Raw genomic sequence first — 21,292 nt, forward strand, 5'->3', positions numbered from 1 at the left:
CTGACTCAGCTAATCAGGCTGCAGTCGGCCTCACGTTTACATTAGCAGCACTTAGTTCTGGCAAAGTGCATCTAACCCAAGTAGTCAGGTGGACCGCACCATTTCACAATACCTGCGTGGGGGTTGGAGTATCAGATAGCACATAGAAATGTGTTCTAGAAAATTGTTGTTCTTGATCCCATTTAAGTGTCAACCATAGACCTTTTTATGACCTTGGCCTTGGGCCAGGGTCATCTATACCCTTTCACCCCCCGTGGATCTGGTGACTGGGCTGGTCGTGTAAGTGTTAATATCCATTTATGTGTGATCAGCTAATAACAGCCCAGCCAATATATCAGTCCAACTTTGCAGAGAAACTCCTGCAGAGGTCATTTAAGCATCTAAAACAGAATCAAAGAATCATGAACTCATTGAAAAATTGCCGCAGCACGTTTTCAGAGCATGTGGATCATTTAGAACACTGTCGGCCATTTTTTGTTTGTCGGGCATCAAACAGAGAGGTGGGTTTTACTGCAAAGTGAATGGTGATTCATTTGGTGCCTTTTAAGTTCAGAATTTAGACACTTAAAAACACCTGCAGTGCTTCATTTGTAGCGTGGGTTGAAACACAAAGCAAATATGATCTCCTCTGAACACGCTGTTCTCTTGAACTCTTGAACATACCTCCTTTTATGTATAATTTCAAAGTACCTGCATTTTACTTGAGTTTTCCATTTTATGCAACTTTATACATCTACTTTACTTCATTTTGGATGCAATATTGCACTTTTTACTGCACTACATTTATCAGACACCTTTAGTTACACAGCAGATTCATATTGTTAATATAAAATATAAACAACTAATAAATGATGATGTGTTATTATAGAAGAAACTACTTAGTACTAAAGAAAGAAGTTAAAATGAGCTCCAAATTTACCAGCTGCAACTAGTTCTAGCTGCAAGTGATGAACACATTAATGCATTAATAGTTAGAGTGCAGTAATATATATTATTCTGAAATGAGCCACACTGCCTAATGAGTACTTTTACTTTTAGTACTTTCTTATAGTTATGTATGTCTGCAGATTAAGATGTCAATCTCTGAAACACAGACACAAAGTGAAACTATTCTCCTGCCCGGCAACTTGAAAACAAATTAAACCTGAGCGTCTCCTCCACAACCCGTAGGAGGATTGACTTTTCTGCTTCTCCTCCCCCGCCCCTCACTCCCCTCCATCTCGTCTTTTCTTTCCTTCCATCCATTTGCTGTCTTAGCCTTAATTTTCCTCCCACACCTGTTCTTCATCGCTCTCACTTTTGACTTTTCCACTCCTGTGCTCACCCTCCCTCTCCGTCTCTTTGTCTCCATTTGTCGTGTTAGCTTTAATTTCTTTCCACTGACTTCTCTCTCAACGTCTCACTCGAGGTCTCTCCCTTTTTTCATTAAATATCTCTCGATTTTATTTAGTTTGTATTTATAAGAGAATACATATGATCAGTGGTGGAATGTAACTACTCTCTGAGGTACTTGCACGTTACCTGAGTATTTCCATTTTATGGAGCTTAATATTTATACTCCACTACATCTCAGAGGTAAATATTCTTACATACATTTGTCTGACAACTGTAGTTATTTTCCAGATGACAGTTTTTCATTTCTTGTCCAGTGAAAACCATGTATCTTCAGATGTGTCTCCATTAAAGCAGACTGAATATACCAGCTTGATAAGGTGTGTTTTCAGACGGGATTTGAAAGTGGAAAGGGAGTCAATATTGCGAATGTAATGGGGGAGAGAGTTCCAGAGGTGGGGGGCAGAATGGCTGAAGGCTCTAGAAACCATGGTAGACAAGTGGGCAAATGGTGATGAGAGTTGGATTGCAGTAGAGGATCTATGTGATATTTAACAGGAAACCAGTGAAGGTGCTGGAGAACAGGAGTGATATGATCTGTGGAGGGGGTTCTAGTAATGATACGGGCGGCTGAATTCTGGACCAAAAGGAGTTCATGAAGCCACTTGAGAGAGAGCCCAAATACAGCAGAATTGCAGTAATCAGTACAGGATATTTATTTATTTTATTTCATGTTTATTTGTATAGGGACAAATATGTAACATACATAAATGCCACACACCACAGCATTTATAGCCTGAGCTAATTTGCAATGCCCGTCCCTAGCTGGGCCTTAAGATACAAACGACTCAGCAACAAAAACACAAGTGACAGTGCAAAGTACACACAATAAAAGTACAGACACAATGATACACACACACAAACTGCAGTACATTATAAGCACCATAGAATAGGACGCACCAAATTATTTGTGACTGCATGACTTGATTCCTTTTCAAAAACTGTTTCAGTTTGAGTTTAAAGTGATTGAAATCAGGATCCAGTTTAAGTTCGGAAGGTAAAGAATTCCAAATGTTAATTCCATGAACAGAAAAAGCTGATTGTCCAAATGAGGATTTTCGCAGAGGAACCTTACAATTCCCATTGGCCGCTCCACATGTTACTGAGCCAGAAGCTCTAAGTGGAACCACAAGGTCACTGAGCACCTGGGGAGCCTGATTATGTAGGCATTTATGGATGAGTTTGAAATTGGCAAATTTAATGAAATTATCAAAACGTAGTATATTTAGTTTCTGAAGAACATGGCAATGATGTTCTCTTATTGGTTTCCTGTCCAAAGTTTTAATTGCTCGATTGTATAGTATCATGAGAGGCTTAGTTATTGTTGTATTGTAAGCAAGTGATGGGCAAAGACGATTAATATTTTATAGGTGAAATTATGCAGACCAAGTAACATTATTGATGTGGGCCTCAAGGACTATGTACTGTCCAGGATGACACCCAGACTCTTAACCTGAGGGGACAGATGGACTTTGGATTTGTCAATGGTAAGGGAAAAAATGTGCTGTTTAGTCAAAGCACATTTAGAACCTACAAGGAGTACCTCAGATTTATCATTGTTAAGGACATTGTACAAGACTCAGCAAGGAAACTGGGGGGAAGAGGAGGAGTGGGCTTGTAGGCTTAGTGGATTGCATAGATAGAACTGTGTGTCATCAGTGAAATTAAATGTCAGATTTTCTGAAGAAAAGAGGAGAGGAAAAGGAAAGAGGTAGGAGGTAGATAATAAAAAGGGGACCTATGACTGAGCCATTTATATCTACATAGGGAGCAGGTCCTCCTCCACAGAGTTCGCTATGGTGCACTGCCATGTTGCTACAGTAGACCAGAACAGACAAACCAAACACTGGCTCTATATAGGGACAGTCATGTTTTTGTGACAGACACTGTAGTTAGAAGCTTTTCCACAATAAGCAACGTAAGAAAAATACTTTTTTTGTTAACATGAAAATCGTTTATTCAGTGTTTTGTCGGTTTAAATCAGTGTCAGTTTGTTTGAAGAGGAAGAGACCTCTGCAAATAATTCAGCTCCTGCTAAAAACCTCCTGAAGGTCTGGATCTGAAATTGGGTGAACACACATTTGCAGGTGCTGGGCTTGGCTCGTCTCCAACATGCCAAACAGCATCAAAAAACACTTGTTTTTAACATGAAACTGCTTTATTTAGTGTTTTTACTGGTTTATATCACCTGGTCTGATTGTTTTGGAGAGGATGGGACCTTGGTGGATAATTCAGCTCCCGATTAAAACCTTTGTTACAGTGAACACTGAAGGAATTCTGAGCAGGAGAAGTTTCAGCTGGTTGTAATCTGCAATCCTCACCGCCACTAGATCTCACTAAATCTTACACTCTGTTCCTTAAAGCTAAATAAACTCTTTAAAAACCCTCCTGGATCATCTGGAAAATGCATCATCACAATGTTAAAAATAGGGCTGTTTTTTTTTTTTTACTAGAGATACATTGTTCTTACAGGACAGCCATGCTACTATGATGATCTTATAGATTCTGATGAATTGCTGTAGATTAAACTACCCAACAGTATATAAAGGAGCTGATGATGAGCACAACCTTAAACATATGCAGCAGTAAAATGACACATACACATTAATGCAGCAGTAATATTAACCAAAAACATCAGATTGAACAAGAAAACACTGACAGCATGGAACAGTTTACTGCAACATACTTACCTTTACTTTAAGTTTTCAAAGCAGGATTTTGAATTGTAGTGGACTATTTTTACAGTATGTATTGGTACTTTTACTGCAGTAAAGGATCTCAATACTTCTTCACTGTATATGAAACTTACAGTAAGTGGTAGGCAGACAAAAACAAATATAGCACAGCTGAGGGGTTTAGATGCAGTAGGACTGAACAGGCTTCCTTCGGTTTTAATGTACTATTATTATTAATTTATAATAACTGTACATATCGTCATAATGAGCTTATGTACTGTTGATCTGTGTGGAGTAATGAGTACTTTTGTATTGTATACGGTGGCTGATATATTAATACTATTAATGTATATGTGGTTGTTATTTGAATATTAAAAATTCATGAAGTATAACAGTAATCGATAAGAAACGTTTTAGCAGCTGTCTTTAAAGTATTACAGACAATTTGATGAATTGTCAAGGTCACATTAAAACTGAAGGAGGAAATGCTTTAAAGTGCCTGTAGTTTCTGTACTCTGACATATATCACAATGAAATTGAATATTTGAGCAGTGTACATTCATGAGCATAGATAGATGCTGCGTTCCATTAACTTCGGAAATTGGAGGTTCGAGCTGGGAATGATATCACGCCTGAGTTGGTCATGTTCCAGCACAAGTCGGAAAACCAGAATTTTGTTAGCAATACCAGTTGATAACAACGCAGAAGAAGAAGAAGAAGAAGAAGAAGAAGAAGATATGCTTATTAATCCCTGCAGGGAAATTCAATTTTTTTCACTCTGTTGTCATACAGGCCCGAAATACACACACATGCACAAACAGGACCTATCCATGCATGAAATGGAGAGGAGTCAGGGCGAGGGAGCTGTCTTGGACAGGCAAAAGCAGTTGGGGGTTCAGTGCCTTGCTCAAGAACTGGCACCTCTCCAGCTACGAGTCCACACTCCATACTTGGTCTGTGCAGGGACTTAAGCTGGCAATCCTCAGGTTCCTGGTTAGGCTGTTTGTGCATATAAAGACCAAAGCAATATGTCCACAGATGTGAAGTTGGAAAGGACTGTGTTCGGCTGTTTTAATGAGACAAAAATAAGACAGAAGTGCTAATAAACAGAATATAACCACAGCTTTCACTACTGTTGATGTGTGGAGCAGCCATGTTGGATTTTGAGGTTGGGGTTTTTTGTTTGTGTGTTTTTTGGACAAAAAGTCATTTTTATATTCAAGGGTTTATGATCTAAGAGTAGGATGAAAAAAAGGTTTGTCTCCAGTTAGAATCTAAAAATTTAGGCCATAATCGCTGCTTAACCTTAGGTTACAACCTGCGGTTGCATGACTTAATGTCACCCCACTGTTAAGCCGTGTTCGCTGTGATAATGTTACGTAGTCCATTTAGCCACTTGTTAGCAACCACCTTTTTTAAGACACATAAAAGCGTTAAAATTCATGAGTCAAACCAAACTTTTAGAAATGATAACAAGAGTGAAAAAAATGAAAATAGAGAAGTAAACAGATTAAAAATATTTTTTAATATCAACCAGATTATAAAATAAAATAAATTAATATATATGAATTAAAGTAATAGCAATAATTAAATAAAATGCATACATAAAATGAATTATACATCACTTAATGTAAACAAAATCAAGACTGAAAAATTGAGAAGTATATATATATATATATATATATATATATATATATATATATATATATATATATATGTATATATACATATACCAGTATATAAAATAGATATAAATAGATTAGAATAAAAACGAATAAATAAATAAAAACTGTCACAGGGAAACAATGTAGATCATATCTTGGTAATGATATAAACATACACTAATAGACATATATCTGCATGCAACTACATTATAGTGTATTAAAAACCATGTATCGTATGTTTCTTTAGTTCTTATGAATGCTAAATATGTGTGAAACTATTTTATTTCTAAAGTCCTGCTTTCTTTATTACATCTTTTTACACCCTCTGTCTCTCTCTGTCCATCAGTTTTCTTTTCCTTTGCTTTGATTGACTTCCCGAAGCTTTAATTTTTCTCTCCTGTTTCTGAATTTCTATCCATCTGTTCTGCTTTTTCTTTACTCTATTATTTTCTACCCTCACCTCGTCCATTTCTTGCTTCATCTCTCTTTCACCCTCCCTCCCCATCTCTCCATCATGTTATTAAACACAACATGAACAAAGCCAATTATACAGCCCCTGCCTCCTCCTCTTTCCATTTCTCCATCACTTGCCATCTTTCCATACAAGCCTTCATTTCCCTCCTTCCTCTGTTTCTCTCTCTCGCTCTTTCTTTTCCTTCTCGCTCTCTGTCGCCCACCACGGGAGTCCTGAGAGCCTCCAATCAATCAGCGTCTGAGAGGCTTTTATTTTTAGAGCGACTCCAGCCAAGTGGGAGGGAAGTGGAGAGATGGAGGGAGGAAGAAAAAGTACAAGTGAAGTAAGAAAATTAAAGCTCAAACAGCAAACAGTAAGAAAGAAACAGCAGAGATGGAGGGATGGAGAGAGATAATGAGGAGGGAGGGATTCAAGGGGCGGTCAGATGTGGGATGAATGGAGGAAAAGTGAGACATTGGAGATGGAGAAGAGATGGGTGAGATGAGAGGAGAGGAAATAGATGGAAATAGAAGACGAGGGATTGACGGACACAAAAATTAAAAAGATAAAGAAAACATAAATAAAGCAAAGGAGAAGTCTTACAGGTTTGTTAGAGAGCAGAGAATACAGGGTAAAGAAGTTTGCTGCCACTTCAGCCACCAGGAAACTTGAGATTTGTCAGAGTGCGGTTGCCATGGCAACGAGTCGCTTGGCTCCTCTCTGCGTGTTTGGCTGGTCGGCGTGGCAACGGTTGGTGGGGGCAACCCTTCCATTAGCATCTGGAAATAGCTCCAGGCTGCAAAACTGATGCAGGGAAAGATTTTACTGAGCTCAGGATGTGTGAACGTCTGAACGATCAGTTCATTGACAACTGTAGACATTTCGTATGGTGAGCATGAAGTTTCCACATTTACAGCAACAACATATCGACATCCGTCTTCATGAAGTTTAGCAAACATGTGACCAAGAAGGTCCAAAGTCCTGATTAAACACAGCTGTGGGTCCAGATTAATCTCTCAGTTCCTCTCTCAATAAATTGGTTGATTTGATTTGATTTACTGAACAGTAACCATGTAGCAAACTGTTGGCATACAAACTCGTAAAAAACATAAATACATTTCCAAAAATACATCTCCATAACTCAAACATTTTTAAAAGAACAAAAACCCCAACAGTGTCCTAAAACCAAGGTAGTAGGTATTTAAAGGCGCCGTATGTAAGAATGTGGCCAAAACGGTTACTGCACTCAAATTCAAAATACTGCCGCGAGTCGTGTCCGCCCCCCCTCCCCTACAGATTCAAGGTTGCTGGACAGCGGCATGCTGGAGACTGAATTGCTTGCCCATGGGCGGCTGCCGTGGCAGGGCCGCGTCGCTGCGTCCGTGATCTTCGGTTTTCCAGCGGACTGTTCGAGCAAGTCCGGCTTCTCTGCTGCTAACGCTGCTGCCAAGATACAGCGGAGGAGGAGCCTGCTGCTAATGCTATGTACCGGGACACTGCTAATGCTGCTTGCCGTGCTGCTAACATTTGTTCCTCAAAAAAATCAGTCGGGTCATTGACCCACCTGCACATGTGCTACAATGTATGATCGAAAATGATTAACAGTTGAAAGTATTCGAAATGTCCATCCCCGTCTAGCTATGATGCTAGTTAGCCAACTTTGGCTAAAGCTTACCTGTCGAGGAGAAGAGTAGCCACTTTGACATCCAATTTCAAATTCTTCTCCGCTTTCAACCGTCTCCACCGTTCAAAAGCATCTCCTATAGACCCTCACTTTGCCTCGAGTTTTGTCTTGGCGTTTTTGGGAATCATAACGAGGTCGTTTGGGTTTAGTCGCACCATCAGCCATTGTAGCTGTTACGAGAATGACTGATAATTTGACTCACGTCGTGTCTAGGCAACTTCATTCTCTAACATAGAGTGTGCAGAGAGGAAACATGGTTGGTTGGCGGTGGGGTTGTGCGTGGGGCTTACCTCTAAACTGCAACAGCTGCGAGCTCAGACAAGGCTCCCCACGAGTGGCCAGCTCAGGCGATGTCGTGGCAGACAGATATTGTTCAAATTTTTATAAAAGGGTTGGTCAAAACAACTAACAAAACACAAAACTGGAGATAGTCGGCAGTCAGGTTCACAGAGCAAAAAACCCAGATGCTGTCCCCAGGCCTCTCGGTAGTGCAGTCCCCCTCACTCTCTCTGAAGACACTCATTATCACACCTGGACCACTGAGTTAGTTGATAAGCCCCGCCCACTACCAGCCAGCCAGATGAGAAGGAAGTAATATGTGTGCCTACCAAGAGCCTACAGCTCAACCTAACATAGCTCAGTCGTAACTACTGGCAACCTGGATGCTGAGACTCTACTGACTGCGTGACTGGTAGACGGCGGTGGGTGGCGCAACAGGCCAAAACACAAATTCAAAACATAAACATGATTTGTAGACTGCAAAAATGTTTTTTAAATGTGAATATTCTGGCTGTACTATTGTTGTCGGTGAGATCAGTATGTTATATGAACATTATTCCTTAGTCTCTGTGACATATTAGGAGGATCTGACGACTATTTGCTTTAGATTTCTTACATATAGCTCCTTTAAAGGTCCAGTTTGTAGAATTTAGAGGGATATATTGGCAGCCTGAAAATAAGAATGTTTTTGTTACCTTAGAATGAGCTGTATATATATACTTAGGGAGCGGCTCCTCGTCTATGGAGGTCAACATGTTGCACCGACATGTTTCTACAGTAGCCCAGAACGGACAAACCAAACACGGGCTCTATAGGGTCATTAATGTTTTTGCATCGGCGACTGGAGCTAGAAGCCCCTCCACGACAAGTCAAACAGCATCAGAAAAAAATGGGGGTTTTTTTGTTTTTTTTTTCTAACATGAAACTGCTTTATTCAGTGTTTTTACCAGTTTAAATCACCTGGTCTGTTTGTTTCAGAGAGGAAGAGACAGTAAAAACCTCCTGAACAATGAACACTGACGGAATTCTAACCAGGAGAAGTTTCAGCTGCTTGTAATCTTCAATCCTTAATGCTAGATGCCACTAAATCCTTCACACTGCCCTTTTAAAAGAAGATAATGTTATTTATCCATTTATGGACTAAACCTGAAAATATTTGGTTTATTTTCTCATAGGACAACAAAGCTGCAAATCCAGAGAAAATGTGGCCTTTTTACTTTGAAGACAATGAATTATTTTTCTAACTAATTAATGGACTAATTGCTTCAGTTCCACTTCCTATTAAATGTTTTTGCAAACTATTTAATAGCCAGAGAATTAGAAGTACCTCAAATTTGGATGTAAGTACAGTACTTGAGTAAATGTACTGTGTAACCCCTTGGTCACAGAGTCTTCAGATCCATTAAAAATCGCTGGCTGAGCTTGTCATTTCTCACAGCGTGCCCCCCTCTCACTCACATCCGACACACCATAATAATAACAGGTGGTAACCCGTGGCGACAAGCTGATTTCAGGTCTGAGAGACGGATGGCAGGCGCCCACTCAGAGAAAAGTATGCTGTTACTTTACATCTGCATCTTTTCTCTCCTTACTTCCACCTGCTCCCCCCCTCCCTACCCACCTCTCAACCCTCTTACCCCCAGCTGAGGAAGGAAGTCCATAAAAGGACTTGTTGATCTTTCATTGAGAAAAACACAGCGGCGGTGTTTCCATGGCACTCTGACACTCTCTCTCTGTCTGTCTGCTAATTTTCTGCTAAAACGGGAATGTTGCTTTGAGATCCTTTTTGTTCAGTTATGCACTCAAGTGGAGGAAATGTGCAGGACGTTGTCTTGGTGATGTGAGAGCAGAGACACTCAGAACACTCTTGACACACATACAGGAAATACAGGAAAACAGAAGCTTCAAGTTTGTCTCTTGCATTGATAAAAGTGTTGAAAGTAAAGCGAAATAAGAGAAAAAAGGGGTCAAGGGCTGACATATACTGTTACTAAAGACTGCAGTACATACACTATGTGGACACTCCTATTCTCATGCTATACTCATGCAGTTTCAATGGTAACACAAAAAAAAATTCATCTGTGCATAAAAACTGGAAAACTTTTGCACACCGGTTTTCAGAAAGGTGCGTCAGAGGAGGAGAACAGCAACCAGGTAGAAAGACTCCCGCACGCTTTCTTCTCACTTGAAACATTTATTTTGTTTAAGTTTCGGTCACAGACCTTTGTCAAGGCATCAAAAACATTTGATGCCTTTTTGATGCCTTGACAAAGGTCTGTGACCGAAACATTGGCAAAATAAATGTTTCAAGTGAGAAGAAAGCGTGCGGGAGTCTTTCTACAAGTCCGGTATCTGTGCATAAAAAAAAATTAAAGGAAGGAAAAAGGAAAAAATATGCCTATATACAGTCAAATGTACTTATGTCAGTATGTATTCAAGTCAAATTTTGATGCTGACATATATAACGTTACTGATAATAAACCTAACCTATGATAAACACACACACACACACACACACACACACACGCACATATATATAAAAAATATATATTTTTTATATATTATAAATACAAAAAAATCAGAGCAATTATGGAAGGGGAAAAATATATTTGAAAGAACACTCACACAAAGATAATTATCAACATTATAATGATACATCAACTTAAATATATCTTTAGGTAAAAAAGTAATAACATTATATTCATTATATCCCACACCAATCACAACTGGCTGCTATTTAATCTTTCTGTTTGTTTGTTTGTTTCCAAGGCAACCTTCAAAGGCTGGATGGACATTATGTATGCAGCGGTGGATTCACGAGCTGTAAGTTAAAGTGTAAAGTTCCTCCCGGTCAGTTGTATAAAACTGTGTATTCAGGCCATTGTAGGTAAAAAAAAAATTAATTAATTAAAAAAAAGGGGGCAAAGAAGATAAAAAACTCAGAATAGATTGGATTTGGGGCTTTAATGGCATTTTTGCACCATTAGATAGGAATGCTCTAGCATGAAATGGAAAGAGAGCGAGGGGATGACATGCAGCAAAGGGCCAGAGTTTGAATCAAACCCACGGCCGTTGCAGCAAGGACATGGCCTTGGTACATGGGGCGACCGCTCTTCCAGGCGAGCTCGTGGGCACCCCAGATCTGAAAGGGTTTTGAAGATGTGTTTCTTCAGACAATATCCAAGTTTTTTCTCCTAAATTTACCATCTTGGAAGTTTTTCTCGGAATATTATCCCCCTTCCCAGGCTCTGAACCTGGATCTTTTCTTTTTGTTTGTTTGTTTGTTTTGCTTTTTGTTGTTGTTTGTTTCTTTGTTTTTGTTTTTCAACTACAATGGCCCAAATATGCTGGTAGTTTTGACCTACAGATGAGATTAAAAATCAATTAATAGGTAAAAATAAAAAGGTGACGAGACATTAGTTCAGACAAGATGATGAGTTTCCAGTTGCAACAAAAAGGTCAAAATAGACCTCAAATAGATTAGATTAGATTAGATTAGATTAGATTAGATTAGATTAGATTAGGTGAGGTCAATTAAGATGAAATTCAATAATTACACATGGAAATAAAAATGTTTTACTTGATTACAAAAATAAAATAAAAGAGGTTTCTTAAAAAACACTGAAATTGGATAAAATGTAAAAAGTAAACCAAGTTCTTTGAGATTAGACAAGCAGTAGAGGGCATAAGAGGTGCAAAAAAGCCAAAGGGCATTTACACTGGAAGATAGAAATGAGGTGAGAATATGTTAAATCAGGTGTGAAGAGAAATATGAATTCCCTTTTCAAATGTGATCAGTGATGGAGAAATAACATCAGGTGACACTGAATAAATCAAGTGATGGTGTGAGTTTAAAACTGAAGTAAAATAAAGAGGAAACGATGATAGATGAAGGTTTCGAATTAAACGGGAGGTAATAAACTAAAAGAGAAATCAGGTAAAATGAAGATAATGTGAGAGGAGATGAGACAATATGAGAGGCTGAAGAAGAAATAATAACGATAAGGTAGAACAGGATGTGTATTCCTCTTTTTTGAAATGATTGTGTGTTCTTGTCAGGTTGAGGAGCAGCCTATCAAGGAGATCAATCTGTACATGTACCTGTACTTCGTCATCTTCATCATCTTTGGCTCCTTCTTCACCCTCAATCTCTTCATTGGTGTCATCATCGATAACTTCAACCAGCAGAAACGGAAGATAAGTAGCATAGCAAAAATAAATAAATACAAATAAATGCAAAAGAAAATAGTAACACATTATATCTAATTATTTATTTGTTTGTTTATTATTTGAGTTGAAATGTTGTGAGGAAACATGTTGCTGTGAAAATAACAAAGTTGTTGTTGTTTGTTTACTTAGGAGGACAGGACATCTTCATGACAGAGGAGCAGAAGAAATACTACAATGCCATGAAGAAACTGGGCTCCAAGAAACCTCAGAAACCGATCCCCAGACCTCTGGTACCAACACAACACACCTCTGCATTTAAACACTGATACATCCAATCATGGCCAAAAACTATGAACTAAAATGTAATATATATACATATTCAAATTTCAATTTAAAGTCTTTTCAGTTTTGATTATACCAGCCTTGTTATCAAAAATGTCAAGTCAAATCAAGATGACTTATGAACAGAGCACATTTTAATTGACCAAAAAGCTTTTACAGAGAAATTTAAAAGTACAATGAAATTATTAAAATTAATAATGAATAATTACACAAACAGTTAAATGTAAATATGAAAGACATATTGCACACAAAACACATTAAACAGGTTATTAACAGCCGTAAAGTCGTGGTGATATTAATGTTGACTCAGTAGGATAATGTGTAATGTACGTTTCTGTAGCATTCATTTGGTCATTTTGTTCAACTACATTTATTTATATTCATTTATTTCCATATATATTTCCACATTTATTCTTTTTATTTATCTAAATATTTTGGTATTTATTTATTTAGTTTGGAATGTATTTATTAATCCCTATATTTATTTATTTCTATATTTATTTATTTATTTTTGTTTTGTTTTAAGTATTTATTCCTGTATTTCTTTTCTATATTTACTTTGGTACTTATTTATTTATTTATTTTTCTATTTATATGTAAGTCTTTTTTTGTCCTCCCAAGGTAACAGCAACATTGTTCCAAAAGAAAGTATACGAAAGCATTCATAACACAAAATTCAATTCAATTCAATTTTATTTATAAAGCCCAATATCACAAATCAGTTTGCCTCAGAGGGCTTTACAGCATACGACATCCCTCTGTCCTTGGGACCCTCACAGCGGATAAGGAAAAAAAAAAAAAAAACTTTAACGAGGGAAAGAAATGGTAAAAAAAAAAAAAAAAAAAAACACGCATGAGCTAAATGTTGATTAATACTAGAACCAAATGGATCATCTCTCTCTCCAGAACTCTCTGCAGGGCTTCTTCTTCGACTTGGTGGGAAAGCAGGCATTCGACATCATCATTATGGTGCTGATCCTCTTTAACATGATCACCATGATGGTGGAGACGGACGAGCAGTCACCTCAAATGGAGTACATCCTGAACAACATCAACCTGGCCTTCATCATCGTCTTCACCATAGAGTGCCTCATCAAGATCATGGCGCTGCGCTGCTACTTTTTCACCGTCGGCTGGAACATCTTTGACTTTGTGGTGGTCATTCTCTCCATCGTCGGTGAGTTCAAACACGTCCCAGTGGGTCACAGTGAAAATTTCATTATCCAGCTGGCAATTTGAATGTTTCACAAAGGATTCGCACAACCATTTCAAGTTTATAAAGATTTAGGTAAAATTAAAGATGGACTAAAAATAAATTACTAAAAGTGATTAAATGAACTTTTTTTAAACATGAGAATATTTTCAAACAACATGCACCTCCTGCAGTGCTTTGCTGGTTTCCAGGAAACAAATATGAACTATGAAATGATTTGCTATGTGTACCACAGCACATGTTTTATGGTACATATGGTGTTTTTTTGTGATCAGCCTGACTGGCCAGGCAGGAAATGTGTCAAAAGAACAAAACTAACTAGAAGAGGAACAGAGGAATTTTTAACCCCTTGTTGTCATCATAGACTGTTATAAATGATAAAGAAATGGCTCCTATGTTGTCGTAAGGGACAAAAAACATTCTTTCTTATTAATGTAGGTTTTCTAGAAGTGTTTTTATACCCTGTAAGCTTCTCAATAGAAATTTCTGTCTATGCTGACTTGTTTTTCACTCGTAATCATACATTCAGTACATTGTTTTCACTATTTTCGCCATTTTTAAAACCAAACAATCATTGAAGTAAAGGATCTGAATATTTCCCCCACCACTGTATATATATGTGTGTGTGTGTGTGTGTGTGTGTGTGTCTGATGTAATGTCTGCCTTACAATTATCTGCCAACAAAGTGACCATCCTGGCCTTGATGTTTACCCTGCACCAAGGTCCTGTATGGTCATATACACTATCACACACACACACACACACACACGTGACAGAAGAGTCTACAGAGGCAGCACAAACCAACCTAAGCAGGTAATTTAGCTATCAGTGTTGTGACAAGATTGTGTATGTGTGTGTAATTAAGTGTGTGTGCACATGTGTGGACGTGTGTTGTGTGCACGCTCCGGACGAGGCTGCCTGGGGGAGGTGAAGGTAACAGCAGCAATCAGAGCTGCCAGAGGGCGGTCCCTGGAGAGAAATCAAACATGATTGACCTGTTACATCAGCTGTGTGTGTGTGTGTGTGTGTGTGTGTGTGTGTGTGTGTGTATGTGTGTGTGTGTCTGTGAGTGTGAGGGTGAAGTCAGGATGGGGGGGATTGTGGAGCTGATGTACGACGTGATGGTGATTCCCTCTCGACTCCCCCCTGTTCATCCCTTCCATCACCCATAACTCAGCAGCAGGAGACGGATGAAAGATAGAGGTGTGTGGGGGTCTGGTCTGGTGATGACAGGCCAGCTTCTCTCTGAGTTTATCATCCCTGGATAACAAGGAAAAGACGGATGAATTACAGTGTTTGACTTGCTGTTACAGGGGAAAGACAGCTCAGCCCTCCAGAACCAATTACTCAAGTTGTAATCACGGCAGACCTGCCACATAAAGACTGAGGTATCCAAACAGAGAGCTTTTAGATGATGTAACTCTCAGGAATGTCCTCAAAAAGGAGGAAATCTTGGTCAACTAATAGTCTTCCACTTATCGATTTTAGATGATATAATCCAGCAGATGTTCCTCCTGTGTTGGTGTCTCTGCAGATGACACCAGTCCTGCAGGATGACTTGTTCTCAGCAAAAGATCACAGCATGTTAATAATTATTATTGTGATGTCAGAAACATACAAGTATCCAGTGTAGTAGCTGATTTCCCATTGAAACACAACAACAATTGCAAATTCATTGATAAGATTGGACCAAGAATCTATCGAGAGCTTTGATTCTCTACCTGAACCTTATTGGTGTGGAAGCAAATAAGAGACCAAAAGTATTTCTTCATGTTGAAATTAAAAACCACTACATTCATAGCATTGAAAATCTTTACTTTAAAAACCACGATTCTGAATTTATTTGTTCAGGATTAACTTCTTTGAAATCAAAAATTTGTATTTCAAAAGCTTAATTTGAATAAATATATATATATATATATATATATATATATATAGTTCTAGTGTTCACAAATTAAGATCCATAATTCATGTTTCAGAACGAAAAAAAAAAATAGATTAAAAAAAACTGAAGTTGAAATTTTTTAAATAGAACATATGTCAAATTCTATTGCTGATTTTTTTTTTTTTTTCAGCTTGAATTTTTTTCTTAATTATTTAATCTTGATTTAACCAATCAAATTAAACCAACCTGATTTTTTTTTATTCTATAACTTACATTTTTGGATCTAACTTTGTGAACATTGAAAATAAATATACTGGTATTCAAACTGTGTTATGTAATTTCTTGGAGTATCTTTAAGTGTTTTATATCCCTAAAATCTGTACAAACTGAGATAAAAGGTTATGAAGGTCAATAAACCATAATAATTAATACAATTGTTGAAAACTGTCATTTCAAAAAATACAAAAATCTTATTTTTTTCATCAGATTTTACAAAATAAAAACACAAAACATATTAATCGTAAAGGTTTTGTAAATCGTAAATGTCTTTTAAACATGCTCATTTTTAGAGTCAAGGGGTTTGAAAAAGATCCATCATTCATTTTTTTTGGCACCATGGTGAATTTTTGCAACACATGCTCGGTAGCACATTACAGTCATTACAAGCATCCAATGACAGAAGCCTCAGCTTTCTGCTGCAAAAAGAATGAATGCTCAGCTATTATGGTTTTCATTATGCCACCGCGCCAGCAACAGCAGTAGCCAGAGGCAATATGTTTTCAGGTTGTCTGTCCTGTTCAAGTGAATGCGATATCTCACAAACCCTTTAAGGGAATTTCTTCAAATGTATAACAGACATCCCCTTGGACGATGAACTGATTAGATTTTGGTGGTTGCAGGTCAAAGGTCAAGATCACTGTGACCTTGCGTGTGTCATTCCAGTGAACACCATATCTCAAGAACACCAGGAGGGAATTTTTTCAAATTTGGTACGGATGTTTACTTGGATTGAGTAATGAACTGATTCAATTTTGGTGGTCGAAAGTCAAGGTCACTGTGACCTTGTGTATGTCTTATTCTTGTGAACACATTACCTGCAGTACACCTGAAAGACATTTCTTCAGACTTGACTCAAACTGAAGAATAAACTGAATAGATTTTGGCGGTCAGTGGTTAAAGGTCAAGGTCACTGTGAATTATTATGCTAATAATAACAATATTTCATATAGATGTCTAACAGGCTACAATAATGAATTGATGATATTTTATATCCAAAAGGTCAGAGGTCAATTTCACTGTGACATCATAATGTTCTACAAAAACATTTCTGCCCATCAACATCATATCTCAGGAACAGAAGGGAAGACATTTGGTCAGATACTGAATTGGTGACTCTAATCTTGAATCTGTGCTGACTGTATAGATCTTCTGTGTGTGAAGCATCCATGTTTTCACTGACATGGATGTAAACTAAGAGAAACTGTAGGGGCACGCATATGTGAGGCGGTAATTCTAGTTTCAGATCTATTTAAACAGGATTGTGCAAAAAACAATCTCCAGTTAAGTATTCAATGGCTGTTAAAATTCAAAAATTCTTTTATTTGCTCTCTCTAGATTGGGCCTGGCCCAATCTGCCAGGTTCAGGCTGTGACGGGCTATAATTACTCAACATTCCCCTATGCTTCAATCGGGTCGGGTTACCGCTAATTTCCATATTTCTATAGGAATTAACAAACGCTTAAATTTTATTTTCATTGCACTTGGAGCTCTGCTGCTTCGTCTCCTCAGACAGAGTGCCCAGAGCCTCTGCCGCTGGTGTTCTGAAAATGGTAAACTGTGCTGCAATACTCAGAGTGACTGTTTACAAAAGCACCCAGTGTCACAAATGTCTGTTACTGACTGGTTGATTTGTTTACAAGTATACATTATTTACATTTTTTTCTTATGTTTTCCAGGTATTGTGCTTGCTGACATCATTGAGAAGTACTTTGTTTCGCCAACGCTGTTCCGAGTGATTCGACTGGCTCGTATCGGAAGGATTCTGCGTCTCATCAGAGGGGCTAAGGGCATCCGGACGTTACTGTTTGCCCTCATGATGTCCCTTCCTGCTCTGTTCAACATCGGGCTCCTCCTCTTCCTGGTCATGTTCATCTACGCAATCTTTGGCATGGCCAATTTCGCTTACGTGAAACGGCAGGCAGGCATTGACGACATGTTCAACTTTGAGACATTTGGGAACAGCATGATCTGCTTGTTCCAGATCACCACATCTGCCGGCTGGGACAGTCTGCTTAGCCCCATCCTCAACAACTCCCCTGAGGAGTGCAACCCCAACATCCCCCACACTGGCACCACCGTCAGAGGAAACTGTGGGAACCCGTCGGTGGGCATCACCTTCTTTGTCACCTACATCATCATCTCCTTCCTCATCGTGGTGAACATGTACATCGCCATCATCCTGGAGAACTTCAGCGTGGCCACGGAGGAGAGCACCGAGCCGCTGAGTGAGGACGACTTTGAAATGTTCTATGAAGTTTGGGAGAAGTTCGACCCTGAGGCCACACAGTTCATCGAGTATGCCAAGCTGTCCGACTTTGCCGACTCGCTGTCAGAGCCGTTGCGCATCAGCAAGCCTAATAAGATCAAGCTGATCTCTATGGACCTGCCCATGGTCAGTGGGGACAAGATCCACTGCCTGGACATTCTCTTTGCCTTCACAAAGCGTGTCCTGGGCGAGTCAGGCGAGATGGACGCCCTCAAGCAGCAGATGGAAGAGAAGTTCATGATGGCCAACCCGTCCAAGATCTCCTATGAGCCGATCACAACGACTCTGAGGCGTAAACAGGAAGAAGTCTCCGCCACAGTGATCCAGAGATGCTACCGCAGACACCTGGTGAGGCGGCAGATGAAGGCCGCCTCCTACCTGTACCGCCAGATCACCACACCTCGGCACGCAGGAGATGAAGGTGAAGAGGGAATTTTCGGGGAGGATGCACCTGAGAAAGAAGGGCTTATTGCCGCCATGATGAGGGAGAACTATGGCTCGAGTTTGTTAGGGATGGAGCGCTCTGAGACAATTTCCTCCACCTCATCCCCACCGTCGTACGACAGCGTGACGCGAGCCACATCAGAGACCTTTCACCCGCTTGCCGTCAAGACAGAAACAATAGCTGCTGACACCGCGGGCAGCGAACCCAGTGAACAATCATCGTCGTTGGTTGACACTGACAGACAGCAGGAAGCTGTACCATAGCAGGAACCAAAAAGCAAAAAATCTAACAAATGAGGATGTCCTCGATTTGGGTTTGTTCTTTTGTTTACTGAATGTACCATAGCTGAGGAACGCTGAGGAGGCGGCGGAGAGAAGCTATGAGCAAGGAACTGCAGGAGGGGTCAAGTGAAGGAGCAAACAAAGTGGAATATTTACTACCTTTAATGTTATTTCCTGTTCCCCGTGGAGATTCCTGGACTCAACTTGTTTTCAGAGTTTCTTAAAGGGAAGCAGAAAAACTGCAAAGACAGAGAGGGAAACCCCGTCTGTCAAGTCAACTCTGCCTTTGCTGGAGTAAAAGACAGAAGATCCCTGTGACCTCTTGGGTCTCTCATGTCGACCGGAGCCGAGGGTTCGGAACACTGACTGACTTTTGACCTCGGCTACAGGGGGTCAGAGGGGTCAAAACAACTATATCAGATGTATCCATCATTTATTGGCCTGGGGGGTTTGCGCCCTCCCACAGTTGATCAATATTCTCAGAGTACGCCTGGCTGTAAGAGTGACGGTGTTCCTAGTGGTGTTTCTCGACAGTCGACGGCTTTCCGACTGACTGAGACTCGAGAGAGGAGGGAAAATAATGACAACGTGATTTAAAACATGTTTTCGTAGTAAAAGTATAACTTTGTTGATGTTACCAGTCTTTTAATAGCGGTACGATTATTACTATTTTTTATATTTTTTAGAGTAAGTTGAAGAAAAAAAATAAGCAGTCTCTCTCTTTCGACTTTGGAGTGGCACTAGCTATGAGAAAGTGGCTGAACTACCATGTTGTAATAGATGAAAGAAGAGGGTGCGGTCAGGAAAAAAAAAAAAACCCTGAAAAGCAACTTCATCTGTTTTTGTTGGCAGTTTTTGCACCTTTAAGTTTACATGTGCTGTCACTTTACTGCACCTGGGCAAAGACACATTGAGAAAGGGGACAGGGATGTTTCTATTTTTTCTCTGAAAACCTTTGAGATAACACCAAAAAAAATAAAAATCTAATACAAGTGCACAAAGAGATTTTCTACACAGTCCCAGACTCTTCCAACATGTGTTTTGCCCCGGTGGTGAACATCCTCATCACTGTCAGTTTTTACGCTGGTGGGTGATTTGTCTAAAAGTCCTTCTGGAACTTCACGGACAAACTGGAACAGAAGATTTATATTCCTGCTGCATTGCTGCACTGCATGAGGAAGAAATCAAAGGTTACTGGCAAGAATAAAGTGCTTCAATATGATGTCAAAAGTTTAGTTAAATCGAATTAAACTTAAGTTTATTCATATTGTCTTCACTCAAAATTCCAAACAATTTAATTAAACTTTGCTCAAAAGATGTACAAGTCTATTTATGGAACAAGATTCATATCATAACTACAGAAGCCCCGAGAGGCAAGACAGAAAAAAATATGGTGATCCATTTCTATGTCTGATCTAAACTGTTTCTCTCCTGTGTTTATGACTTAAAAAGATACTTTACACGTAAAACACTGTTTGTCTATCATTTAGTTACATTGAATTCCTAAAGAGAAAATTGTGGATTAATTGACATAAACAGGGAACACGTTTAACAACAGCAAAACTATATCAAACCATAAATTTACAAATTCTCACACAACTCGTACAATATAATCCAAGCCTAATTTATCCAGCTGTATGCTCAGTACTTAACAAAAATGTGCATTTTAATAATATGTAAAAAAAAAAAAAAAAAAAAAACGTGCTTAGAAAATTATCCTGGCAGAACTTTTTTGTTTTCCCACCTGTTTCACAGATATTTGTTTGTTTATTTTCAATGGAACTTAGATAATTCTGGCAAAAACTTTTTTTGGATTTGGTAAGAATAAAGTGTTGTCAAAGTTAGATTCTTACTATCTTTACTCAAAGTTTGAGATAAATTAATTAAGCTTAAATAAATACACATCCCTGTGATCGGCTGGTGACGTGTCCAGGGTGAACCTCGCCTCTCGCCCATTGTCAGCTGGGATAGGCTTCAGCCCCCCTGCGACCACTAACAGGATAAGCAGTTATGTAAAATGGATGAATGAATGAAATACAAATCTATTTATGGAGAAAATAAAGTTGATATCATAACTACGGAAGCCCCAAGAGGCAAGTGACAAAAAAAAAATCCGGTGATATAAATTGTTTTTTTTTCTTTGACCTCAGTGGAATTTTTTTTTGCCAGGATAAGTTTTCCAAGTTACCTTTGTTTTTCATCTGCAAGGAGATATAAAAACTCACCTGTAAAAAAACATGAATGTTTTTAGTCTTTTTTAGAA

General features: G+C 38.9%; 1 protein-coding gene across 1 annotated transcript in view; it reads left to right on the forward strand.

The window, feature by feature from the left end:
- LOC126397819 (sodium channel protein type 4 subunit alpha-like) overlaps nt 1-19,880 on the forward strand; it is a 365,246-nt gene extending 345,366 nt beyond the window's left edge. The window contains exons 29-33 of the mRNA XM_050056785.1: nt 10,918-10,971; nt 12,208-12,349; nt 12,508-12,608; nt 13,567-13,837; nt 17,714-19,880. Coding sequence (XP_049912742.1) covers nt 10,918-10,971; nt 12,208-12,349; nt 12,508-12,608; nt 13,567-13,837; nt 17,714-19,011 — 1,866 coding nt within the window. The 3' untranslated portion in view covers nt 19,012-19,880. The remainder of the gene's footprint in view (nt 1-10,917; nt 10,972-12,207; nt 12,350-12,507; nt 12,609-13,566; nt 13,838-17,713) is intronic.
- The last annotated feature ends 1,412 nt before the right edge of the window (nt 19,881-21,292 follow it).

The sequence above is a fragment of the Epinephelus moara genome, chromosome 11 (genome assembly GCF_006386435.1).
Source record: "Epinephelus moara isolate mb chromosome 11, YSFRI_EMoa_1.0, whole genome shotgun sequence".
In the NCBI taxonomy this organism is placed as follows: Eukaryota; Metazoa; Chordata; class Actinopteri; order Perciformes; family Serranidae; genus Epinephelus; species Epinephelus moara.